Source organism: Bison bison, unplaced genomic scaffold (genome assembly GCF_000754665.1).
Source record: "Bison bison bison isolate TAMUID 2011002044 unplaced genomic scaffold, Bison_UMD1.0 scf7180017864223, whole genome shotgun sequence".
In the NCBI taxonomy this organism is placed as follows: domain Eukaryota; kingdom Metazoa; phylum Chordata; class Mammalia; order Artiodactyla; family Bovidae; genus Bison; species Bison bison.
In genome coordinates, this window is record NW_011494795.1 from 1,202,999 (window position 1) to 1,229,980 (window position 26,982).

At 46.3% G+C, this 26,982-nt stretch overlaps 2 protein-coding genes across 2 annotated transcripts in view; one reads left to right on the plus strand and one right to left on the minus strand.

Moving 5' to 3' along the window:
- Positions 1–26,982, plus strand: part of BAIAP2L1 (BAI1-associated protein 2-like 1) — a 54,023-nt gene that overhangs the window by 15,537 nt on the left and 11,504 nt on the right. Inside the window, exons 3-10 of the mRNA XM_010845745.1 lie at positions 18,014–18,075; positions 18,168–18,239; positions 18,446–18,583; positions 19,225–19,377; positions 21,519–21,686; positions 22,596–22,743; positions 25,926–26,133; positions 26,846–26,923. Of these exons, the coding sequence (XP_010844047.1) occupies positions 18,014–18,075; positions 18,168–18,239; positions 18,446–18,583; positions 19,225–19,377; positions 21,519–21,686; positions 22,596–22,743; positions 25,926–26,133; positions 26,846–26,923 (1,027 nt within the window). The remainder of the gene's footprint in view (positions 1–18,013; positions 18,076–18,167; positions 18,240–18,445; positions 18,584–19,224; positions 19,378–21,518; positions 21,687–22,595; positions 22,744–25,925; positions 26,134–26,845; positions 26,924–26,982) is intronic.
- Positions 9,712–10,235, minus strand: LOC104992759 (60S ribosomal protein L23). The gene has a single exon (XM_010845744.1). It carries the CDS (start codon positions 10,189–10,191, stop codon positions 9,769–9,771), a length of 423 nt encoding a protein of 140 aa, XP_010844046.1. The 5' UTR covers positions 10,192–10,235; the 3' UTR covers positions 9,712–9,768.

Below are 26,982 nucleotides of genomic sequence, written 5' to 3' on the forward strand. Positions count from 1 at the left end.
TTCTAACTGTTGCTTCCTGACCTGCATACATATTTCTCAAGAGGCAGATCAGGTGGTCTGGTATTCCCATCTCTCTCAGAATTTTCCACAGTTTATTGTGATCCACACAGTCAAAGGCTTTGGCATAGTCAATAAAGCAGAAATAGATGTTTTTCTGGAACTCTCTTGCTTTTTCCATGATCCATCGGATGTTGGCAATTTGATCTCTGGTTCCTCTGCCTTTTCTAAAACCAGCTTGAACATCAGGAAGTTCACGGTTCACATATTGCTGAAGCCTGGCTTGGAGAATTTTGAGCATTACTTTACTAGCGTGTGAGATGAGTGCAATTGTGCGGTAGTTTGAGCATTCTTTGGCATTGCCTTTCTTTGGGATTGGAATGAAAACTGACCTTTTCCAGTCCTGTGGCCACTGCTGAGTTTTCCAAATTTGCTGGCATATTGAGTGCAGCACTTTCACAGCATCATCTTTTAGGATTTGGAATAGCCCAACTGGAATTCCATCACCTCCACTAGCTTTGTTTGTAGTGATGCTTTCTAAGGCCCACTTGACTTCACGTTCCAGGATGTCTGGCTCTAGGTGAGTGATCACACCATCGTGATTATCTGGGTCGTGAAGATCTTTTTTGTACAGTTCTTCTGTGTATTCTTGCCACCTCTTCTTAATATCTTCTGCTTCTGTTAGGTCCATACCATTTCTGTCCTTTATTGAGATCATCTTTGCATGAAATGTTCCTTTGATATCTCTGATTTTCTTGAAGAGATCCCTAGTCTTTCCCATTCTGTTGTTTTCCTCTTTTTCTTTGCATTGATCGCTGAAGAAGGCATTCTTATCTCTTCTTGCTGTTCTTTGGAACTCTGCATTCAGATGTTTATATCTTTACTTTTCTCCTTTGCTTTTCGCTTCTCTTCTTTTCACAGCTATTTGTAAGGCCTCCCCAGACAGCCATTTTGCTTTTTTGCATTTCTTTTCTATGGGAATGGTCTTGATCCCTGTCTCCTGTACGATGTCACGAACCTCCATCCATAGTTCATCAGGCACTCTATCTATCAGATCTAGGCCCTTAAATCTATTTCTCACTTCCACTTATATAAATTCCTAAAACTGTGAGAAGGTGTTCTGGATTGTAAATTGTACCTCTCTACAGAGAGGTTATAAGAAAGGTATTCCTTCTCCCAGCTTTGAAGTAACCGTATGTGCAGTGATGTATTACAATTAGCAAAAACAACAGGTATGAAACTCCCCTGGTGGCTCAGACAGTAAAGTATCAGCCTGCAGTGCGGAAGACCCAGGTTCAGTCCCTGGGTCGGGAAGATCCCCTGGAGAAGGAAATGGCACTGACTCCAGTACTCTTCCCTGGAGAATCCCATGGACCAGAGCCTGGTAGGCTGCAGTCCATGGGGTCTCAAGAGTCGGACATGACTGAGCGACTTCACTTTCACTTTCACAGGTATGAAAGGGCTTCCCCGGTAGCTCAGCAGTAAAGAATCCACCTGCCATGCAGGAGATGCGGGTTCAATCTCTGAGTCAGGAAGATCCCCTGGAGAAGGAAATGCTGCTGAAGAGCAGCCGGTCAGGGGCGCCGCCATTGTCCGGTCTCCACCAGGTGGGGCGGCCCCGGGGCACTGCCTCGTGACAGCCTCGTCCCTTTCACATGAGCCACCTGTGCCCTCTCCCAAACCCTCGCAGGTGACTTACTCTACTCGTGGCGCTATGCTCGGCCTCAAATTAGGAGGCAGAAACAAAAACACGAAATGCTAACGCAGAAAGAGGAGGCGAAGGGACCTTACGCCAAGGAAGAGTGGCTTTGGTCAGAAGCGCCAGACACGCACAGGCTGTGGCCGCTTTGACCGGCTGAGGAGGCCCACAGGGGTCAAGGGAGAGGGACACACCCGAGACGGGAGCGGCCAGAATGGCGGTGTGGGTGTGGCCTGCCCTGATCCTGCTGGACACCTGTTCTCAAGCACACTGGGGGCGCTGTGGGGGTCATAGTCCGTTCCTTGTGAGCCCAGGAGGGGTTCTGAATGTTTCTGGTCTTCAGCCATTTGGAAGTAAATGCATTTCCTCAGGTACTCTTTCCTGGTCTGAATGACTTAACAGAATTATTAAAAGTAAGGAGGCCAGTGCAAATCAACTATCCCTCAATTAAGAAAAAAAAAAGGAAGAATGCCAAGGAGCACATGAAAAGATGCTCAACATCATTAGCCATTAGGGATCTGCACGTCATAACCACAGTGAGGTACCACTCCACACCCAACAACAGCTGTAATTAAAGAGACGCCAGCATGTGTTGGTAGAGAAACGGGAACACTTGCGCTTTGGTGTGTGGGGGGGGATGTGAAATGGAGCAGCTGCATTGGAAAAGAGTTTATCAGTTCCTCAAAACAGGAACTTATGACCCAGCAACTCCACCCCTTAAAGGTCTACTCAAGACAAATGTACGCCCACACAGGACTTTCACGTTATTCCCAGCAGGCACAAGGTGGAAACCACCCAAACGCCCAGCGGCTGATGAATCGATAAACGAAACACTGTGCATCCACGCTATGGAATGTTTAGATCAGATCAGATCAGTCGCTCAGTCGTGTCCGACTCTTTGCGACCCCATGAATCGAAGCACGCCAGGCCTCCCTGTCCATCACCAACTCCCGGAGTTCACTCAGACTCACGTCCATTGAGTCAGTGATGCCATCCACCCATCTCATCCTCTGTCGTCCCCTGCTCCTCTTGCCCCCAATCATGGAATGAACTCATGGAATGTTACTCACACGTAAAAAAGCATGACGTCTTGACGCGTGCTGAAACATGGACGGAACTTGGAAACATCCTAAGTGACGGAAACCAGATTGAAAGGCCACATATTTAAGATTCCACTCATTCAAAAATTCGAATCAGCAAGTCCTTAAGAGAAAAAGCAGATTGGTAGTTGCTGGGGGTTGAGGGAGGGGACAGTGGGGAGTGACTGCTCAATAGGTACAGGGTTTCCTTTTCAGGTGGTGAAACGTTTTTGAACTGGATAATTGATGGTTGTACGACATTGTGAATGTACTTAATGTCACCATTGGTAAATTTAGATTATGTGTATTCTATTGCCAAGAAACATAAGTATGCCACTTCTGTTAACTCTTCAGTATATGGGGTGCCCTAACTAATTCACACTAAAAACAATATAATAGACATTGTAATAATTTGAGAGGCTAGTTGTGCACATTTCCCAGCCCTCTGTGAAGGGTTTTAGTTGGCCCCACCCAACTCAGAATGAATAACATGGTAAATGAATTTTGAGTTGTAAAATGAGTGAGTCATTGGCATGTAATGTACATACAGCAAGATGACTATAGTCAATAATGTCATCATGTATATTTGAAAGTTGCCAAGAGAGTAAAACTCCTTATCACATACACAGCATTTTTCGGTAGCACTGTGTAGCAGGGCCGCTGGCCTTCTCGTGGTGGCCGCTTTGCGGTGTGTGCAGACATCACAGCGTCACGTTGCACCCCTGAGACTAGTGCGGCATGACATGCCAGCTGTGCCTCAGTGTGAGAAACCTCTGGTGGACTGTGTTGGCATTAATGGAAATTCAGAAGTCTCACTGAATTCTCACAGCAGTCCTCTGAGGTGGGAGGTATCGTTCCCACTTTTTATAAACAAGAAAATGAGAACTTAGGTTAAATAGTCTCACACGGCTAGTTAGTAGTGAAGCTGGGGTTTGAATTCCAGTTGGCCGATTCCCTGGTGAATGAAGGGTTTCCTATAGACTTCAGGTCTCAGCTTTAAGGCCTCTCAGTTTCATGACATCTTTAAAAACCCTGTTGGTAATTTTGAATTTGGAATTTTCTACTCCTTAAAGCAGATCTGACAAAAGTTGGATTTCTACGCAGAAAACGAATTACAAAAGTAGTCTTTAAACCCTGGAAGCCTGGGTGTGTACCAGAAGATATACACATACTGTTCCTGAAATCCATTGGAAGCAAGTCCCAGGAAGCCCGCACTTGGTATTTTCTATACACTTGGCTGCCCCGGGTCTTAGCTGCAGCATTTGAACTCTTAGCTGTGGCATGTGGGATCTAGTTCCCTGACCAGGGATGGAGCCCTGGCCCCTGCACTGGGAGCTCAGAGTCCTAGCCACTGGACCACCAGGGAAGTCCCAGGAAGCCAGCATTTTGCTCAGTGTAGAAAATGGCCTTGGCACCAGTCCTTCTGTAAAAACCTGCTAAGGAGTTGTGAACAGCTGTGCTTACAGTAATGTCTCAGAGGATTCTGAAGCTGGGTATCCTGATGGTAGTCCAGTGGTGTCTGCTCCAGGGAAAGTCCAGAGCAGGAGGGAACAGCAGCTACCGCAGGTGTGGCACCTCTGCTCCCACAGCGAGGCAAGGATGAGAGAAGCAGGCTCCAGGATGAGCTTGGAAATGCTTGTTGATGGACTGAATGAGTGTATCAGATAAGGGTGTTGGGCGCCTCCCTTTTGACCCTATGAATCAGGTTTCTCTAGGCTTTCTTGAAACCATGACTGTCATTTACAAGCTTAGTAAACTTGATCCCCACCTTCAGGATATCTACAGCTTAGTATGGGAGATTATGAAAATATACACACACACATAGCTTTAACACAGGAGCAAAGGCCAAGAGTGAAAGGCATAAAGCTACAGGATTCCACGGGAGGGGGCGATCATATCTGCGGGCGGAGGAGCTGCTGAGTCAGGGGGTGCTGTAATCCTGTGGTCAGCCCAGAGACGGAAGGGGTGGGTTCTGCCGGAGGGAGCAGAGGGACGGGGCAAGTTCAGCTTGCCAGGATTCAGGGCTCGTGGAGAGGATCATGGGAGATTTTGGATATACAGGTTAGAGTTATTATTTTGAGTGATAGGCTACAGGTTCTGTGTTCCTATGTCTCATTTCAAATTGAAATAAGGGCATTATTAGGTCTAAAAGGTTTCTGCATGATGAAGAGCTGACTGATGTTTTAGTAGCATAAGTTCAAAGATTAAAAATTATGAGATGACTAAAGAGGCAAACTAAATGGCACGCTCTTTACAACTAAAAACTGGACTCTTGATGCCTGGAATAGGTCTGTTTCTGTAACTGTTGAGTGTAGTAAGACGACACACATATATACATGACTCAGGTGTTTATAACTCAGAGCCGTGGCTGATAGCAGCTTCCATTTTTATAACAATAGAAATTTGTGACATACTAAGTAAGGTTTCTTTTTTTCTCTTCATATGTATATGATTGAATGTTTTAATATTATCTCTTATTCTTTACTAGATCTCGCCCAACTTTCCATTTTATATTAATATTTAAAAACAACTTATGAGTCCTCTAGGAAGTTTAGAAACCATTTGATAATGACTGTGAAAATACACTTCAAGTTTTTTAAAAATTAATACTTTTACTGAAAAATGAACTTAAATAGTTTTGATCTTTATGCTTTTAAAATAGCTGTTTTAACATAATTAAAATCTGTGGTTATATAAACTATCTTGGGCACTGCTTTTTTTTTTAATCTAAGTATAGTTGATTTACAATGTTGTATTCGTGGTGTACGGCAAAGTGATTCACTTTATATATTATATATCTATATATTCCTTTTCAGATTCTTTTCCATTTACTACAAGATACTGACTATAGTTCCCTACACTATACAGCAGGACCTTACTCATTTATGTGCAGTAGTTTGTATCTGCTAATCCCAGACTCCGAATTTATCCCTCTCCCTGCTCTCCCCTTTGTAACCATAAGTTTGCTTGCTGTGGCTGTAGTCTGTTTCTGTTTTGTAAATAAATTCATCGGCACCTTTTTTTTTTTTAGATTCCACATATAAGCAGTACCATATGATGTTTGTCTTTGACTTACTCCACTTAGTATGACCATCTCCAGGTCCATCATGTTGCTGCAAATGGCATGGTTTCATTATTTTTAGTGGCTGAGTATATGCCATTGTGTATATGTGTATACATGACATCTTCTTTATCCATTCATCTGTCGATGGACACTGAGGTTGCTTCCATGTCTTGGCTAGTGTGATTAGTGCTGCTGTGAATACTGAGGGGACACTGCTGTTTTAATTGAGCCTTTCACATGTATTTCTTTGAATTCATAAGTAATCCATGTGATCATCATTTTGATGGCTGCCTCCGTCTCACTCCGTTCAGTTTTCCTCTGTTGGTACCGAGGTAGAGCCCCTGTGCTGGGGAGGAGGGTGAGCACGGTAGTGTTGGGATGAGGACAGGGTTTGTTTCTTCTTTGCTTTCATGAAAAATTGTCCTTTAACAACAGGAACAAAAAAAAGCCCTTCTATGGTTTTCTGAAAAGTACATAAAACCCAGTATTCAGTAATCAAGGGATTGCAGTAGTTTTTCTTTCCTCATTTAAATATCAGTATGTTCAATTCAGTGAGCGCTCAATTGATAGGCGTTGTTCTGGTCACTTAGGCATAAATCAACAGGTAAAGGTCCCTGCTCTTGGGAACTCGCGTTCTAGTGGGTGGTAAACAGGTCTGATTTGCCAGGTGGTAATAAGGTGAGGGGCCGATGAGTGATGGAAAAGAGGGATGGGATGTAGCCAGTTTGGGTAGGGGGTCAAGGAGGTACGGGCTGGAGGGAGAGTGGCAGGCAGATGTCCAGAGAGAGTAGTCCCTTGGAGGCTGGAAGTGCAGCGTTCCTGAGGCCTTGTGAGTTTGGGTTGCAGTTTGGAAGCCAGTCGGTAGAGGTGCAGTTAAGGCTGGAGAGAGAGGGGCTGAGGGCTGGAGAGGGGCTTACAGGGGTGGGACAGGTCCCGTGGGGCCTTGTAGGTCATGGTAAGAATGTTGTCTTTTAACCTGAGGTGGGGGTGGGGAGCTTCTGGAGATTTTGAACCCCAGAATGAAAAGGTTTGACTTAGGCTTTAAAAGGCTCTCTCTGGCTTCTGCCCACAGAAGAGACTGTAGAAGGGTGGGAACAGGGAGACAGGGCGGGAAGCTGTGGTACCAGTGCAGGCGAGCAGGAATGCTGGGCGGGACTGGGCATTGGCTGCCAGGGGCGGGGTCAGGGTGGCTTTCCGAGGTCTCAGGTTTGGATGCCTGCTAGACCCAGAGGAAATGTGAGTCCAGAGTTCCCTGTGGGAGCGTGTAGTTCTCCACCCCCGTGGACAAGACGGGCCCGTTTGCTCACCCAGGATCACTGAGACGCGACAGTGTGCCCTATGGCTTCCCTCAGCTGGTAGGAAGCCAGCAGTTGTGAGCATCACAGCGTGCCAGATGCTTCACTTCTGTGTCCTCGTCTGAGTCTCACCGGGTTCTGTCAGGGGCTGTTTGTTTACACGTCCACCTCACAGACGGTCCAGGGAGGCAGGGAGCAGCCCTCCCCACCCCCAGAATGCCTCACAGCGCCAGGAACTTGCCAGTAGGGCCCCTTTCCAGAGCGCCCTTCTCCAGTGTGAGCTGGGCTGCAGGCGTGGGGTCCCTGCCATTTGCGATGGGTCATCATCTTTTGATGGCTCCTTTCCTAAAGCATTTTTTGTTTCAAAAAGTTCAGGTGCCAGAAGCAGGCTGGTCACTGACTGCTCTGTTTGGCCACTTGGGCCTGTGTGTGTGTGTGTGTTTGGGCCACGACAGGTGCGGGAGGCCGGTTGTCACCTGTTGCCCTGGGGAGGCAGTCCTGCCCCTTTAGCTTTACTTCCTGCATAACCGACACATTGAGCTGAAATGGCTTCAAGCCGCCAGGCCAGCCCTCCCCAGTGCATCCGTGCCTCTGTGATGCCAGCCACACACCGCCCCACCCACCAGGCAGCTGTTCCAATCAAAAAAAGCCCTACTAATTAAAGCGTCCCAGCAGATGCTGGGAGACTTGCCTTTCCCTGTATTTCACACATGCCGGGCATCATTCTGTCCTCGGGGCCCAGTGGGAAAATCCAGGTCCTTTCTCATGCTGGAGTGAGGATGCAAGGGGGTCAAGGGCGCAGGCTCGGGGTCAGACATGAGTCCAGATTCCAGCCCCACCGCCTTTAGTACCTGTGTCATTTGGGGAAAGTCCTCCAAGGCCTCTGTCTGAGCTCCCGCCTCCGCTCAGTGGATAACAGAGCTCCTCCCTCTGAGCTGGTGAGGACTAAGCGAGGCCATTTCTGTGAGGCAGCCTGCACGTGCTGACCCTGTGAGCATCAGAGATGTGCTCTCCCCTCTGAGCTGGAAAAAGGTAAAGAATGCTGGACTGTGAGAGCACCGGGTTACTCTGCTTGTTCTTACTCCGTGTTCCTGTTGTCTCTGTGGAGTAAGAGAGAGAATGAAATGGATTCTGGATTTTGTGGAGTCTCCCTTAAATTCACATCATAATAGAACTAACCAACATGCACCTGGGGTGTGTGGTTTTAGATTAATGGCCTTCCACTGGGAGCAGAAGCTTTGTTTTATTTCGTGTTTTTAAACTTGCCTAATTAGAGCTAGTTGCTTTAAACTGAGACAGCTGTAGTCTTTTGAAAAAATTCACTCAAAAATTTTAAGGTGGTTTTTACTGTTAATACTGAATTGAAACTGTTTCTCAGTGACTTTTCTCTGTGTTGACCTCATTGTTGTGTTTCAGGGTCCTGTTTTAATTATTTTAAATAATTTGCATCTTTCAGGTGTAGCATTTTTAATATTTAAATGAAAATGCCTACAGTTCATTAGTGACTCTGTAAGAATAACTGGTTGTCACCTTCATTCATTATTACTAATGCGCTTGCTTTCATTTTTACTGGCTTCAAAATGGTTGTCTTTTAGCCTTAATCTACTAAGCGATGAAAAAGGAAAATGAATAATTAATGTTAATGTACCTCACGTGATATAACTAATCTTTTAATGCTGTATTTTGCATTCACATGTAAGAAGACAACTGCTTGCAATCTGTATATGGATGCAAAACTGATCAATTATCTGATATATAATATATACACTTGAATAAACATTGTTCTTTTAGCTAAAATAAGAGTAGTGCATTAACATCCAACTTTTAATATCTTCATTACAAATCCTGTACTTTAACTTGACAGCACTTATTTACAGCAGGTAGGCTAAATTATTTTAATTGCTAATCAACAATGAAGTAGAAAATGAACATTCAGTTTGCTTCCTGAACCAATCTAATGACAGAATTATCACCTAAACCCCAAATCTCTACCCTACTTAAAAATAATACTTAGTTAAAATCTTCTGAATGGACATCTTTCCTAGGTATTACCTTAGGTATTGTAAGACTAGATCTCTGATATTGTAGGATTGCATTTGCTCTGCACCTACCTGAAAAGACTTGATTCTAAAATATCCAGAAGGGTTTCTAATGATAATTCCCATTGAGAGTTAAGTCCTGTTATTAGAATAATTTGTTGTTGTTTAGTCACTAAGTCGAGTCCGACGTTGCGACCCTGTGGGCTGCAGCACACCAGGCTCTTCTATCTTCCACTATCTCCCAAGTTTGTTCCAATTCATGTCCATTGAGTCAGTGATGCTATCTAACCAGCTCATCCTCTGTTGTCCCCTTCTCCTTTTGCTTCAATCTTTCCCAGCATCAGGGTCTTTTCCAATGAGTCGGCTCTTCGCATCAGGTGGCCAAAGTACTGGATCTTCAGCATCAGTCCTTCCAATGAATATTCAGAGTTGATTTCCTTTAGGTTTGACTGGTTTGATCTCCTTGCTGTCCAAGGGATTCTGAAGAATCTTATCCAGCACCACAATTTATTTATTTATTTATTTATTTATTTATTTATTTTTTTTTTTTTGGGAGCAAATAATTTTTATTTTTTTTTACAAATACACCAAAGAATCATGCAATGCTGCCAGCGTTGGATGCAATCCTGGGCCACAAGTCTGCACATTCCTTTGCAACTGGTCCTGTGATGGCGGAACCTTTCATCTCGCCTTTATTGTTTACTATGACCCCTGCATTATCTTCAAAGTAAAGAAACACACCATCTTTTCTCCGGTATGACTTTCGTTGTCGAATTACCACCGCTGGATGTACCTTCTTTCTGAGCTCTGGTTTGCCTTTCTTGACTGTGGCCATCACCATGTCACCCACACCAGCAGCAGGAAGTCTATTCAATCGTCCCTTGATCCCCTTCACAGAGATGATATATAGATTTTTGGCTCCTGTGTTGTCAGCACAGTTAATCACGGCTCCAACCGGAAGACCCAAGGAAATCCGGAATTTCGCACCAGAGGACCCACCACGTCCTCGCTTCGACATCTTGAAGGCCGGAAAGGGACAAAAAGCCAGCACCACAATTTAAAAGCATCAATTCTTCAGCGCTCAGCCTTCTCTATGTTAGGATAATAGTAATATTTTATCTTTAAAAGCATTCTTACATAAGCTTAAAATTAATTCAGCATGTCAGTCCTATGGGGTTTATTAGTTTCCATTTATTCTTTCTTCAGACCTTATTCAGAAAAATGTCTCTTAAAAAAGAAAAAATGTTTTAATGTTTCTTTTTCTAGCGACCTCCTTAATCCACTTTTCTTTTACTGCCACACTTCCCAAACAAGTAGTTTATACCAGCTCCTCCCTGCCTCTCCCAATCTTTACCAGAGGTCAGGAAGCTGGAAGGTGTCAAATACTAAGTGTCTAGTATGTGTCTTGCTCATGGTACGTTTCCCTTATCAGGATACTTAATCCTCACAACTCAGGTTGCCAGGTGTCTGGCACTGAACCCACGGAGTCTGGGATTGTAGCTTCTTGCTTGGCAAACTGAAAATTTTATAAACAAAAATGTCTCGTTTTCTTTTTTTTAAAATTATCTTGTTTGTGGCTCAGGAGCCTCTGAGACTGGACCTCAGTGTTACTAAATCTTGGTGATAAGAAACCAAAGATGCCAGGAATTTGCTCCTGGAGGCCCTGTGGGTAGAAACAGCCCCAGGTGACAGCCGGCTCTGCTGAGGCTGCAGATGAACGCCCAGAGGTTAGGACCCAGGCATGTGGGTTCCACCAAAGTCATTTTTCCTGTAGGCACTTCTGTAACCAGGATGCGTATAGCAGTAGAATCAAACACTACAGATGCCACCTTCTGAGGGGTCCAGCTTTCACTGGTTTCTTCTCTTGCCATCACTGAACTTCCATGCTTTACTGCAGTCAGCCTTCCATGCATTGATTCAGTGTATTCATTAACGACCAGACTCTTAAGGCCTGTATGTTCCTGGCGGGCACCTGGGTGGGGGGCCGGCACACAGGTAACGGAATCGGGAGATCCACTTGTCTTCCATGTGTAACTGCCAGAAGCTTCCGACGCCGCGCGTGTGTTCCTCCCAGCGAGGGGCTGGTTCCTAATCACTGCAGGGCCCACGCGACTGCCGCAAATTTATTTTTAATTAATAGGCTTTATTTTTTAGAGTGCTTTTAGGTTTACACAGAACTGCGAGACCTCACAGAGTTGTCACCCTGCTCTCTCCCCTGCTCACTGTTTGCTCTGTTTTTAAGTCCTGCACCGGTGTGGTGCATTCGTCACAAATGATGGACCAAGCCTGGCACATGATTAACTAAAGACCATAGTTTACACTGGGGCTCTATGAGCTTGACAAATACATAAAGTGCACCCCTACCAACCTTTGGCAGTCACTGATTCTTTTTTTTTTTTCCCATCAATGTTTCTATAGTTGTGCCTTTTCCAGAATGTCATTTAGTTGGAATTGCATATTAGGCAGCCTTTTCAGACTGGCTTCTTTCACTAAGCAACATATATTTAAAATTCCTCCATCTTTTTGTGGTTTAACAGCTGGTTTCTTTGGTTTCTTTTTAGTCCCTGAAGAACATTCAGTTGTACACACGTGCCACAGTTGGTTTATCCACTGAGTTGGGTTGTTTCCAGGTTTTGGCAGTATGAATAACGCTGCTTTAGGTATTCATATACAGGTTTTTCCACAGACGTAATAATTCTAGGCATTTGAGTAGACACCTAGGAGTACAATTACTAGGATAAGACTAGTTTTGAATATAAGAATAGTTCGAATAAATTGAGGAAGACTGTTTACCTGGGTAAGAAACTGCCTGCCTTGAAGCCGCAGGAAGCTCTGCGTTCCCGCCCGTCCTGAATGAGCGCTCTTCTTGCTCCACAGCGGCATCTGGTGCTGTCAGCATTCTGGGTTACAGCCATTCTGACAGGTGTGTGCTGGTATCTCGTTTTAATTTGTAAGTTCCCATATGACATGGAGAGCATCTTGTCATATGCTTATTTGCCATCTGTATAACTTACATTTTAACTGAGCTGTTTTTGTTATGTTTGAGCTTTAAGTGGTCTTTATTATTTGGGATATAAGTCCTTTATCAGATAAGTGTGTTGCAGATATTTCCTCCCAGTCTGTGAACTTGTCTTTTCATTCTAACAGTAATTTTTGCAGACCAGAAGTTTGTGATTTTAATGAAGTCCAGCTTGCCAGTTTTTTCTTTCACGAATCATGCTTTTGGCGTGATAGCTAAAAACTCAGTGCTAAACCAAAGTCATGTGAATTTTCTCTGGCTTTATCTTCTTAAAGTTTTATTGTTTGGCATTTTACATTTAGGTGTGTGCTCCATTTTGAGTTGCTTTTTATGAAAAATGTACGGTCAGGCTCTAGATTTGTTTCTCTGCAAGTGGGTATCTAGTTGTTTAGCACCCTTTGCTAAAAGGACTGCCCTTTCTCCATTATTTTTGTCCCCCTTGTTGTCTTTGGGTTGCTTTTGAAAATCCTCCTAAACGGAGTGTTAGTTATAACCCACTGTTATTATCCTGGAGTCCTGTTGATGGGTGACGTGGTAAAGTATTGGAAAGGAGGAGCATCCTTTATAATCCCATGTTTAAATCTCCATTTTGGTTGTTTTGTGGTGTATTACTGGTTTTTGGTGGGCCACAGTATGGGCGTCATGACCTTCCGAAGAGTTTCTCAGGCTTTTTTTCCCTCTCCTTACTCGAGACAGGAAAGCGAGAGGGGTTGCAGGTAGCTAATTGTCCTTCCCCAGATCAGATAAGGCTTAGAAAAGTGTTTCCCTGGAGGGCTAGCCTTCCTTACTCAGAACAGAGCAAGAACAGGATAACTGAGCAAATTTCAAAACACTTTCCCCTCCCCACCACCAGAAGCCCCAGAGGAATTTTCTCCATTCCTTACAATACAAACTTGGTTGGGGGGTGGGGGTGCCTCCTAGAGACGAAACTCCTGAGAACTGAGCCTGCGTTGTTTTTAACTCTCCACACGGAGCCTCCAGTGATTCCTCATTTACCCCTTGCGTTCCTGGCAACCGTGGCTCCAGCATCAGTTTCTACTCCCTGTAAACTCTGATTTTCCACATCATTCTAATTCTCTGATGAATCTGAGAGTTGTTTTTCAGTGTGTTTAGCTTGTTTTTTGTTGTGAGTAAGGGAGTGACAACTTCAAAGCTTTTTATGCATTGGAGCAGAAGCCAGAAGTGCCCTTACAGTTGGTTCTAACCAACAGGAGTCAGGTATGCCTGTTTTCATAATGGATGGATCCTAATGGAGTCCCTTTAACTACAGTATTGTGAAAGGCTGTGAGGCGGAAGAAAGTGGAGTGTAGTCTGTTTGATGGTGGGAGATTGAAAATTTTCCTTTGGGGACCCTGGGAATAAAGGGGGGGGTCAATGAGAGAGGAGATGAGCTTAGAAGAGTTTGGTGTCTATTTCTCTCATTCTGTAAGTCTTAAGAGTTCTTCCAAAGCATTTAAAAGACACACACACACACACACAAACATATATATATATATAACATATAAGGCTTACCAGGTGGCGCCAATGCTAAAGAATCTGCTGCTGATGCAGGAGACATAAGAGACACCGGTTCGATCCCTGGGTCAGGAAGATCCCCTGAAGGAAGAAATGGCAACCCACTCCAGTATTCTTGCCTGGAAAATTCCATGGACAGAGGAACCTGGCGGACTACAGTCCACGGGTCGCCAAGAGTCAGATACAGCCAAGCATGCACGCCATATTTGTATAAGGAGCAAAAAATAGTAAAACACGGTGACTAGTTACAGGTTGACAGCCTCATACGTGGATTTTATTTCGGGAAGATGAGTGCTCACCCAGAAAATGGCTTGTTGAGTGGGGGGGGTCTGTTGGCGTATGTCATGCATTATGGGGCTCACTTGCTCCTCTGCCTGGGCACGCACACCTTACCAGCCAGGGTTTCTCTTCAGTGCTCAGGACAGAATCACACCCACCCAAGCCTGTGAAGAGCATGTTCTGGTTACCACCCGCTCGCTCCTTTGGCATCGTGCCTGTCTGCACGCTGTTTATTTGCACAACTTCCACAGTGACGAGAGAGGAGCCCCTCCATCCACCTGCACCCAGGGGCTTGGGTGGACAGCGCTGACAGATGTTCTGAGACGCTGGCAGGTTGGGTCGCCTGTTGCTGGTTACTAACGACGGGCTCTGTGCTAACTCAGTGTTGATAACCCTGAGTGCATCTGGTTTTGGTTTTTTTTTTAACATCTCCCACCTGTGTATAATTTACTTTTACTTTCATTATATTTTTTCTGCATCACATTAGGTATTTGGAAAACTCTCAGGAAAAGTATGGCCTTTTTACAGTAACTCTTTATTTTAATCACTTTTCCTTTAACTCATATGGTGTAACTTTAGGCCCATAGTGGGTTGGCTTCCACCTTGTCATTTTATTGTCCGATTCCACTTGAAGTCACATGGAGGAAATAGCGTGTGACTCAGTCATTGCTCGCACTCTCCAGAAATAACAGACGTTGTGAGTATCCATGATCAAATATAAATGAGAAATAACACTTACGCCTACATGTTCTGTGTCCCCGAAGTCTGCTAGTAGTTTCCCTCTGGCTCCTCTAAACTTGCACCATGAACTGATGAATAATTTCCTAGTTGAAAATATATTAATAGTGCCATGACTAACCAACCCATGTTTCAGATGAAAACCTTGTGTTCATACAGGTAATACTTTTCAAAATTTTGTTTTTTAAAGTCCATACTGTCTATTGGCTAAACATGTGTATCTTCATACAGTATTGTCCAAAATGTTAGACAGATCTGTTCATGGTTCCTAGAATTAGAGTTTACCACCAATAGCTATTATTTGTATGAATTTTAGAGAAAAAATTGATGGTAGACATTGACTTTTTAGTTGTATCAACATCATGATTTTGAAAAATAGGTATATATTTCAATTCCTTTAATACTGCCATTTAAGAATATAATGTATTCAGACTGGGTCACATTACTGTACTTACTATGAGTTTCTTCCCAAAATATTGACTCAAAACCTAAAAGGGACAAAAAGGAAATGACTGATCCTGTACATACAGTGCTGTAGTTCCTGGGACCGGCACGTAGACTCCTGTTTGGGTGTTTACTTAGTTTTGCTCCACTGGATTCTGGGCTATGCTTTCTCAACTGCTCTTTCTTTTTTCAAAACAAGTTTTTTCTTCCTAAATGTAATTTATGAAAAAGTAGGTTATGGAGCTAAGGGTAAAACATGTGTGATTCCACATCTCAGACATAAAGTAACACTTGCTTTATTAAGAGTAAACTTCTGTACATTGAACATAAAGGCTGTTTTCATTTTCTGTTCCAAGATACTCTTTGGGCAGCTTGCATAATCACAGGAAAGATGCTTTTTAATCCTTTTTATGCCTGAGGACTCAGAAGTTGCTGCTCTGAGGTCGGCATTTAAATTCCACCAACAGTGAGGGACTTAGCAGGGGTAAGGTTAGGTGTTCCGTTCCTGCCCGCAGAGTGAATGGTCTGTTTCACTGGGCCCTTCCATCAGGCTCTGCAGTGGGGAGGGGGCGTGGGCAGGAGGGGAGAATGAGGAGGGGTGCAGGCAGCCGGGCTCTCAGGTCAGGCCGAGCACCCGCTTCAACAGTGCTGGTGTTCTCACAAGCCCAGACTTATGGCAGCACATATCTCGGAGGTCGATGTTATATAAGATTGTAGAAATAAAGTTCTTGACAACATGAAAAAAAAAATTGTGAACACTTTCCTCCTAGCCTGAATCATTCTGACTGATTTAAGCAAAATTATTTTAAGTAGATCTGATTTGCTCAGAATAGAGTGCTTGATTTTCAAATAATTGGTTTTTGTTGTTGTTTATTATTCATCTCCAACCGGGAGTTATTTATGGGTTTAAAATAGATGTGAAGTTTATTAATATTTCACCTCAGATTATTTCAATACATGAAACGACATTAATGTAATTATATTCTTGGTCAGATAAAGGCTTCCTTTGTGAAGAGCTTGGTTTGTGTATTTGTTTCATGGTGAGCTTTAGGAGAACGGAATCACAGGATAAATGGAGTCAGGATCACTGAAGATGCACAGTGGGTGCCTTGATACCCTGGCGGGGGCCCTCACACTCATGCTTATCCAGCAGCAGTTCTTGGAATCACATGGTGCCTAGGGGCTTCCGTACCTCTAACCTATTAACCCAGTTATATCCTTCCAGGAGATTCTCTGTCCTCACCACCTACCATGGTCATTTTCAGCAACACCGTTCATGGTGGGCTCCAGGCTGAGGAGTTGGTTTATCTGGGACACCATGGGAGGGAGTGACATTTTACATGTAGAATTGGAGAGCCCCCTGGCACCTGGGAGGAAGAAGATCCAGAAGAGAATGGGCTGGTAGTCAGGAGAAATGAGAGCTAGAAAGAGGAGGGCAGCTCCTCCGAGGTCCAGCTGGCAGGTTGACACGTGTGGGGCGGGGCGTCTGGGGAGACTCCCCCACCTCTGCTGGAGCAGGTTGTCTAGCGAACACGGACGTCCCATGTCATCCCCATCGGCCGCCTCTGCTGGGCAGGGGAGGGCTGGCACGTTTGTCACCCAAGGAAACAGGATGAATCAGGGCGCGGTTCCACCCCCAAGCTGGCCCAAGCGATGGCACCAGGGAGTGAGTCTTTGTCCGTGAGTGTGACACACGGGCGGGGCGTCAACCCCTAGGACTGGCTGGCTTGCAGCCCGGAGCTGGGGTTAGAGAATATGGTGAGTGTACCGGTAGGCATGCTGAACACGAGGTGCCCGATGGGATGGCAGGTGGGCGTGTTCAGGATGGGTTGAATTTCTGAGTCTGAAGATGAGGGAGGAGCCTAGGCTGGCTCTCCTAGAGTCAGATGTTCTGAGGTGTCCCCAGAGCTGGGCACGATAGAGTCCTTTGCACAGAGGTGCTCGCCGAAGCCCGAGTCCAGTCTGCAGTCTTTCCCTCTTTCCCCACGTCTGCCGTAGTCATCCTCTTCATTCTCCCTCCTCAACAGCCGTTCAGTTTTGCCCAAAGAGTTCCTTTTCACCTGCCCACTGAACTGTAGGATGGTCCCCCCGGCACGTTGTGTGGTGTGGTATGACTTGGTGGTGGTCCTGACGCTGTTGCTCCCAGTTCTTGGATGTCAGGCCCATTTGGTTCCTGTAGAGACCTCCGTTGGCAGAGGGAGGCTCTTGTTCCCTTCCTTCTAGAAGCCGGGAGGCAGCGCTCTGCCACACGCTGCAAGAGATGCACCTGGAGCATCTAGTTGCTTTTTGGAGCAATAACTCCTTTGTCCTGGAATATATAGCCCCAGGAGACAGAACAAGGTCCCTGCTGCAGTTTCCCAGATTTTTTTTTTTTTTTTTTAGATTTTCCAGAGTGATAAAAGAACTAATATAAGAAAAAGAAAATAACCTTTATCTTTTATGCCTGACAGATAATCAGATTACCCAGGGGATTAGATCAAAAATGAGTCATTTGTTCCTATAATTAGTTACTATAATGACCAATAATCTTTTATAAGAGAATTTAACAATTAAACCGGATAAGTAGGCTTCAGCTTAGGAAATGGGTAAATAGCGAGAGGACAAGGGGAGTTTGAAGGCAGAGCTGGCGGGCGTTGTGGAGTGTTGTGTTGTGGTGGTGTTGTCATCGGGTGTCCACCCCTGCTGTTGGGCCACAGCCAGTGTTCCCAGTGCCCCGGGGCCTGGTGCCCACCTGCCCTGGGAGCAGCTGTAGACTAGACCTCACCCACCAGTTTACTCCCTCTCGTATCTTTACAACACACCACACGGTGGCTTTTCATCCTAACATCCCTGATTTTGTTCACAGGCCATGTTCTTATAGAGATTTCGAGTATCCACAAGAAACTCAACGAGAGTCTTGATGAAAATGTATGTGAACAGTTTTTCTATTTACCAAATATACTTATTTTATTTTGCTTCAAGTCTCAAACCTGGTCTCAACTTTTCACTTGTGTTCACAGTTCAAAAAATTCCATAAGGAGATTATCTATGAGCTGGAGAAGAAGACAGAGCTTGATGTGAAATATATGAATGTGAGGACCAGGTTTTGCTGCACCTGCCGTGGGTGGAGGGCGCCCGGGGAGGGGAACCGAGTTTTCAGGGAGGCTGCGCTCGCCTGATGGCTGAGCCTAAGGAGAGCTTCCCCATGGTTGAGCTGGCGGGGCAGTGAGTATGAAGGCTGCAGTACCCCGTTAAAACACAGCCAGACCGGAAAACAGGTGCAACGTTTACCTTACAGGCGACTCTCAAAAGATACCAAGCAGAACACAGGCACAGATTAGATTCTCTGGAGAAATCGCAAGCTGAATTGAAGAAGATAAGAAGGAAAAGTCAAGGAGGACGAAATCCATTCAAATATGAATGCAAAGAGATTGAGGTAAACCTTTCAGCACTGTGTTACTTTATTTTGGGGTGGATGGTTTATACAGTTAATGGGAGGCATGCTTATCTCAGTCAGCCTATACTTTATCCATCAGATGTGCTGCTGCTGAAAGTCAAAAATAAGCATTTTGACTTGGTGGGAGCTGAAGGCCGCAGAGTTCCCCAGAGTTAAGAATAATTAGTCAAGAGCACTGGTGTTTTCTCCTGACTTTGGGAGAGTGATAAGCATTGTGTCCCCATTTTACAGATGGGAAAAGTGAGGCTTCGGTTAACTCACATGGTTGGCACTTGTAAATGTGATTTGATCTTGAACTTTCTGGTTCCAAAAGGCATTATTTTCCAGTGAAACATGATCCTGTCCCTGGAGTAAAAGTAATATTTTATGCAAATTGCCAAGTGGAATGTAGGGCCTTTGGGAACCTCTCTCCAGGCATGGGTCAGGGACCTTAATGAGAATGTTGACACCTGCTCAGATCAGGTTAGGGCTCTGTTGGTCTGTCTAATGTTTATCTGCCTTCAGCATTCACTCCATTATCAAAATAAATCCTCTGTAAAGATGGCAGGAGATAAGTGTCAGGCTGGGTAGCTGTTTGGTTCCTCATGTCATACTTGTATAATTATTATTTATTTTCCTAGTATGTAGAAACCATTACTTCTCGACAGAATGAAATCCAGAAATTTATTGCAGATGGTTGCAAAGAAGCCCTGCTTGAAGAGAAAAGGCGCTTCTGCTTTCTGGTCGACAAGCACTGCAGCTTTTCGAGTCAGATACACCATTACCACATGCAGGTGGGCGCAGCAGCAAATGTCTTCCTCACATTAAACGCCCTCGATGTGCTTAACCTTCCATAGGTGCCCAGTATAAAGCAAGGGGCTCATTTTGCCAAGGAAAGAATTCTAAGGAAATCATTTTTGACCAACTTGAATGAGTAACCTTTTAGAAATGTAGATGAAATGGTCAAATGTTTGCTTATCATGTTGAATTTAGTAACACCCACTCATATTTAATCAACGGCTGAGAAATGGCACTTTTCCCCTTTTCTCACCCATGAGCCAGCCTCTCTCAGACTCTCCCTGATGCATCTTCAGCATCAGTGTCTTCACCAGAACCACGGGGTGAGTCCTGCCAGCCCGGACCCCACCGGGGTGGTCTGAGAGGCTCGCCTGGGGGTCCGTGTAGACGGTGTTGCTGGATATCCTGCCCTAGACCACAGACCCCGTCACAGCTTCAGGACCGCTGGATGGGGTCCTCTGTCACTCTCCTCAGGGTGTGTGTGCTCCTGACGCCATCAGCCCCGTAACCAGCGCTGTCACCCTCCTTCAGCACGTGCAGTTGTGAGGCCGTCCTTCCAGGAGTCATCACAAACTGTGTCCTGGATTTCCTTCCCGCCTTTTTTTCTTTTTTTAATAAAACTATGGAATCTATTTGGCTTCTGTAAGCATCCAAAACTAGCAGTGACTGAGGTCAAATATTCACTGTTATTCACGATGAAGTAATTTAGAGAGCACTCCATCATGTGAGAAGCGTTCTAAAAGCTTGGATATCGGGCTGCTTCCTTTTGGGGGGAACCTGGCCTTGTATGCATGCATATATCATAGTTACGTACTCCATAAACTTGAAGGAACATTCAGCTACCAAATCTAAATAGCCAAGGTCTCCAACTGTCACAGAAAAGAAAAACAAACCTGCTGCATTCGGTGACGACATCTGTCCCCAGCACTTCTGTAGTAGCTGCGGCACTGTTTCCACGGTGAGGGTATCCACCGGTGGGGGCCGGAAGCAGCCTTGAAGCTCTCTGTGACGACACCCTGCCTCCCCCAGCAACAGGGCAACTTGATCTATTTCCAGAGAGCTCTGGTAGTTGACAGAGTCTTCCGCACACTGAACCTTGGGTCCCAGTTACGTTTTACCTCGTGACGCGAGCCAAATTCCCTTCTTTCTCTACCAGGAGTCTCTTTGGAGCCTTCCCTGGCCCCAGCGCTTTCAGTGGCTCCTTGGACACAGTAGCCAAGGCCGTTGGTCCCTGGCGTGTCCAGGCCACAGGCAGGGGACAGGAGTGGGGCAAGGGGCAGGGTTCAGGATTCGTATCGGCACCCCCAGACCATGCCTGATGAACACAGAGTCTACATGAAAACAGTACAGTTGTTACGAAAATAGTTCCACAAAAGATGCTCTACTTCCCTCTTTCAACTAAATTGCCGCCTAGAAAGGGGGGTCTTATAAGGGCTCCCGGGAATCCGGGAGTCTAGTCAGAGGAAGAGCCAGGCTGTGGGAGGCAGGACAGACACCTCCACCTCTAGGGCTGGGCAGTCTCAGCGCTGTCTTCCTAAGCCTCTGCACCCAGCTGCTGCCTGCCCGAGGGCCCGGCCGGGCTGTGGTCAGGACTTCCACTCAGCACTGCGCTGACTCCAGAGAACTACCACGCTCCGCCTCTGGTCCCGCCGTCCCGTAGAGCACCTTCTCAGGACAGATCTGAGTCGCCCTCCAGGGCACCAGGCCTCTTTCTCTGGAGTTAAGTCCACTCCTGGTCCTCTTGCTCCATCAGAGGCGCTTCTCATGGAAGGGATGGGAGGAAGACACAGGGGTCGGCAGTTCTCGGGCCCCTGAGAAACATGGGGGTTAACACAGATTGCTCCACCTTCGGTGTTAGTTCTGAACTTCTGAACCATCAACAATCCTTGTATCAGCCTGAACTCTACCCACACTGAGGGAGACAGGAAATCCCTTTACAACAGGAGCCTACGTGCTCCTCAGCAAATAAGACACAGCAGATCCTCACAGATGCTTCAGCTACTGCTGAATTTAACTCCTCGCTCCCACACTTCCGGTGGTAAGCCAGGAATCTGAGTAGTAGTAGTTACCATTTGTGTCAGTCTTTCTAACAATACACGTTTGTTTGTCTTTGGTTTTGTTTCTTTTGAATTTATAGTCTGCAGAACTGATCAATTCCAAACTGCCTCGGTGGCAAGAAACCTGTAGTGATGTCACCAAAGTGCCAGAGAAAATCATGAACATGATCGAAGAAATTAAGACCCCCATCTCCACCCCAATGTCCGGAACACCCCTGCCTTCACCCATGATCGAGAGAAGCAGCATGGTAAGAGCTAGTCATCACCTCAAGATTTCAGCCAGATTTGCACAACAGAGCAAGGCCGCCTTTGTCAGTGGAAATCACGGGCCACCCGTATCATTTCCAGGGCCTACCTTTCCTCACTGCGACTTCACCCTTCCAGCAGTGCAAGCACCAGACGTGGCCCCTCTCCCTCCCCGAGGCTGGGCCTGTCCCCAGACCCACGCTCTTGCCTGCCACTTCTCCCCCCGCCCAGCGCCAACCGCTGTGCGTAAGAAATGACCTTGACAGTCTGGCCTGTTATGGAGCAGGCAGGGTGATCCTGGCTGGATCGCAAAGGCCAGAACCTCAACAGGCAGCAGAATGTTAGCAACAGAGGATTCTGAAAACTTTCAGGGAGGGGAAAATGGATTACTTATTACAAAGAAAAGAGAATCCCACTGAAACCAGACTTCTTTTTAGAAAACTAGGTGTCAGAAAGTAATGGACTAATGCACTCAAAATTCTGTGGAAAAATACTTTTAAATGGAGAAGCCTCGAGCCAAGTAGCATTTAAAAGGGAGCCTCGAAACCCACAGAGACAGAAAGTAGATGAGTGCTGTTCAGGGGCTGGGGGAATGGGGAGTAACTGCTTTAAAAGGTGGGGGACTTCCCTGGAGGGCCAGTGGGTAAGACTCTGCACTTTCACTGCAGGGGACGAGGGTCCAGTCCCTGGTCAGGGAACTAAGATGCACGGGCAGCCAAAATAAATAAATAAATAGACAAAAAAAGGGGGTATTCTTAAAATAATTAAAAATGGGGCATTACCCTGCAAACAAGAGAATTTGGGGAAGAAAATGGAATCTAAAGCATGTAATACAAAACAGCCCTGGGGACCGATCTCTAATGCCATTGCTGGGTTATACTCGGATTAAACTAATAAGGGATTTTTTACAGGTTGGGCAAGATTGTGACAGCCTTTCTAAATACCCACCAAAGATCCCCGCGGCTCCTTCAGCCAGAGCCTTGACCAGCCCTTTGATCGATCTGTTTAAGAACCCAGCCACAGTCGCACAGAACTCAGAAAGAAAAAATAATTTAACAGGTGAGCTGTTTAGTTGAATTTCCTTTAAAATACCTTTAAATTTCTTAAATATTTAGGTAAGTGTGCCTTGAGATCTACATCCCATGAGTCACAAAGAGTCGGCCATGACTGAAGCAACTTAGCCCACATGCACGTCGTGAGCTAGAAGTAAATCCACGTGTGTGGTAGCACCGGTCCACACTGGCTCCGGGGAACTCACACCTCCAGACAGGGTCCAGGTTGATTCTAAAACTAAAAAAAATTAAAAAAAATAAAACTCAAGCTGAAACTCTACCAGTTAAGTAACATCCCTATTTCTTCGTAACCTGTATTTTACTTTCTTTCTCTGTGAATTTGCCTATTCTAAGAACTTCATAAGAGTGGAGTCAAACAAAAATAAAATAAAATAAAAAATAAAACTGTAGGACGTTGTGTCAACAGGTATGACTTCTGTATGCTGACAGATGTTTCCATAAACATAGTATTGAAAGGTGTTACATTTTCAATACATGCTTAGAAGAGAGCCTCACGCTGTGTTCCATATCCACTGGCAGCTGAGATAAAATCTCTTTTCAATGAAAGGACAAAACAGATGATAGAAATTCACATATCACAGTTGTGGTTCCTGGACTCACCGGTAGGCTGCGATTGAATTATACTCAGTGTTTTTCATCATCACTAACAGAGCATGTCAAAATTCTCCAAGCCAGGCTTCAGCAGTACGTGAACCGTGAACCTCTAGATGTTCAAGCTGGTTTTAAAACCAGCTTGAACATCCGCTGGATCGTCAAAAAAGCAAGAGAGTTCCAGAAAAACATCTCTTCCTGCTTTATTGACTATGCCAAAGCCTTTGACTGTGTGGATCACAATAAACTGTGGAAAATTCTGAAAGAGATGGGGATACCAGACCACCTGACCTGCCTCTTGAGAAACCTATATGCAGGTCAGGAAGCAACAGTTAGAACTGGACATGGAACAACAGACTGGTTCCAAACAGGAAAAGGAGTACGTCAAGACTGTATATTGTCACCCTGCTTGTTTAACTTCTCTGCAGAGTACATCATGAGAAACGCTGGGCTGGAAGAAACACAAGCTGGAATCCAGACTGCCAGGAGAAATATCAATAACCTCAGATATGCAGATGACACCACCCTTATGGCAGAAAGTGAAGAGGAACTAAAAAGCCTCTTGATGAAAGTGAAAGAGGAGAGTACAAAAGTTGGCTTAAAGCTCAACATTCAGAAAACGAAGATCATGGCATCCGGTCCCATCACTTCATGGGAATTAGATGGGGAAACAGTGTCAGACTTTATTTTTGGGGGCTCCAAAATCACTGCAGTTGGTGATTGCAGCCATGAAATTAAAAGACACTTACTCCTTGGAAGGAAAGTTATGAGCAACCTAGATAGCATATTGAAAAGCAAACATACTTTGCCAACAAAGGTCCGTCTAGTCAAGGCTATGGTTTTTCCAGTGGTCATGTATAGATGTGAGAGTTGGACTGTGAAGAAAGCTGAGCGCTGAAGAATTGATGCTTTTGAACTATGGTGTTGGAGAAGACTCTTGGGAGTCCCTTGAACTGCAAGGAGATCCAACCAGTCCATTCTAAAGGAGATCAGTCCTGGGTATTCATTGGAAGGACTGATGCTGAAGCTGAAACTCCAGTACTTTGGCCACCTCATGCAAAGAGTTGACTCATTGGAAAAGACTCTGATGCTGGGAGGGATTGGGGGCAAGAGGAGAAGGGGACGACAGAGGATGAGATGGCATCACTGACTCGATGGATTCGAGTCTCAGTGAACTCCGGGAGTTGGTGATGGACAGCGAGGCCTGGCGTGCTTCGATTCATGGGGTCGCAAAGAGTCGGACACGACTAAGCGACTGAACTAAACTGACTGAACAAAGCATTTCATGCTTTCTGGAGGCTTCAGTTTCAACTGTTAACATTTCTTAACCCAGCTGACACACTCTGAGTAAATCAGGAACACGTCTTGTCTGCAGGCATTTCTGATGGCTTCAGCTAGGCTCCACTCTTGCCTGCAGTTTGGCATCGAGGACCTCAAGACTGTGGTGGCACTGGGCGTGTGGGGGTCTCACAGGCCCCTTGGGGGTGAAGGTCATGGCAGTCACACAGGGCACTGCTAGCGAGAGTCCACAGGCTGTCCACCGCGTGCAGCTGTTGGGGAAGAGATGAGACTTTCAGAATGTCAGCTGCAAAGATGACACTGTAGTCACTCACCTCTGAAGACCGCGAGTTCTGTACATATAACATAGGGTGAAAGCATACAGCACTGCGTGCCGCCTGGCCACTCACAGGACTCTTTGGTTCTTGTTGGAAAAGCTAAATGAAAATCACTGGATCCGGCGCAACCTTGATAATTAGAGTAGGCGGCATGTCAAGCAGAGAGCAGAGTTTACATTGTAGTGTCAAAAATTTCCGAGGACGATGAAGAAAGAGATTCTGCATTGTTTTATAGTAAATAGTAGGCTAGCAAAATTTGAGTGGAAAAAAAGATAGCTGGAAAAAAATGTTTCCATTCCATTTTTTTGCAGGCGTTAGGGTGGGCTGGTAAAGGCCAGCCCGCATTTGAGCTGAGACCTGACCGCGCAGCGATGGCTGTGGAGCCTGGCCGCCAGCGTGGGGCTTGTCTGGTTCCCGGGTCGGCCTGGGTGCTGAGGGAGGGGTCGGTCCGCGGGGGGCGGGGTCAGCGCGGGGGGCGGGGTCAGCACGTGCTGCCCCACTCGCGGCTGAGCGGCCACGCTGTCCCCAGCGTCCTCCTCTCTCGTGGCACAAGCTCTGGGCAGTTTGGTCTGAGCTGGTGCCTGACAGCGCTTCCACGAGCTGTGGTGGGCGAGCGGGGCGGGGAGAGGTGCAGGCTGGGTGGTGTGGAGCACTGGCCTCTATGGGCCATCCCGAGAGACTCCGTGCGGGTGAGGCTAGGCCACACGGCTTTATCCTCTTGGTCTGAAGAGCCTTTGGCCACAGGCTCCTCCTCCAAGAGGCCTCGGGCCAGGCTTAGGCGCTCTCCCTGTCTGTTGCTGTCTGTCCAGCCACAGGTGGAAGTGTGGGGATAGAACCAATTGGCATCTCAGTGGAATGAGTGCGCTGGTGACATGGGGTGGCCGGGTTTCTGGGGTGGGCACCTTTGAACTCGCCCAGTCATTCTTGAAAAACTCATAGCTGCCCTGCTTGCTTCCCACAGGTTCTTCCGTTGACCCCAATTTGCCGCGATCGGTTTCCATGGCCTCCGGACTGAACATGGTGAAAAAGCAGAAAGTGAAAACCATCTTTCCGCACACGGCCGGTGCTAACCAGACCTTGCTCAGCTTCGCACAGGGAGACGTCATCACGCTGCTCATCTCCGAGGAGAAGGACGGCTGGATGTACGGGGAGCACGACAGCACCAAAATGTGGGTCCCGGGCCGGGCCGTCCCCACCCCAAGGGCTCCCGTCGAGGCCGTCCTTGAGGGCAGTTGAGCGCCTCCGCCCCAGCGAGGCCACACTTCAGTGACAGTTCTAGCCTAGTTAGCTGCCATTGTCTGTCTGCGTTGTTCCCAAGCTGTGTTCTGCATGTGTGTGCATATAGAGATAAGTTTTTAAAAAATTTTGGCCATACTGCATGGCACATGGGATCTTAGTTCCCCAACCCGGAACTGAACCCCTGCCCCCTGCACTGAAGCATGGAGTCTTAGCCACTGGACCACCAGGGAGTCCTATAGATTTGATGCGCGTACAGGAGTCACCTCTGAAAGTAAAGGCACTCGTTGGTATGTGACTTCAGATTTTTCAGGATAACGCTGTATATGAGATCTGGCACGTGAGTTCGTGTGAATGCCAGTGTCCTCATTCCAACTGTGTGTGCACAAGCCTTCCTAGAAGGTTAAACTGAGTTTCTGTGTAGATTATTCAGGTACTAAGTTTAAACCGAAATGGAAACAAAAGACACAAAGGGGATCCAAATAGAAATGACGTGTAAGACGCCTCTGATGGGATGGGACGCAAGTGGCCCAGCCGACCCCACCACCCCCGGCCCCGAGCGGCCCCCAGGCCGTTGCAGGCATGTCTGTGGCCTGCATGTCGGCCACCCCAGCAAGGTCGTCTTCCCCCCGCTCTCACCTGCAGGAGGGGCTGGTTCCCGTCGTCCTACACGAAGCTGCTGGAGGAGAACGAGGAGGAGGCCGCGAGCGAGCTGGCGCCAAGGTAGGAGCGCCTGCAGCTCACCGGCGGGGCTCGCCGGGGCCCCCGGGCCCCCCCCCCCT

Bases quoted from the DNA above. Each gene is read 5' to 3' on its own strand.
- LOC104992759 (XM_010845744.1), bottom strand. From the start codon at position 10,191: ATGTCGAAGCGAGGACGTGGTGGGTCCTCTGGTGCGAAATTCCGGATT.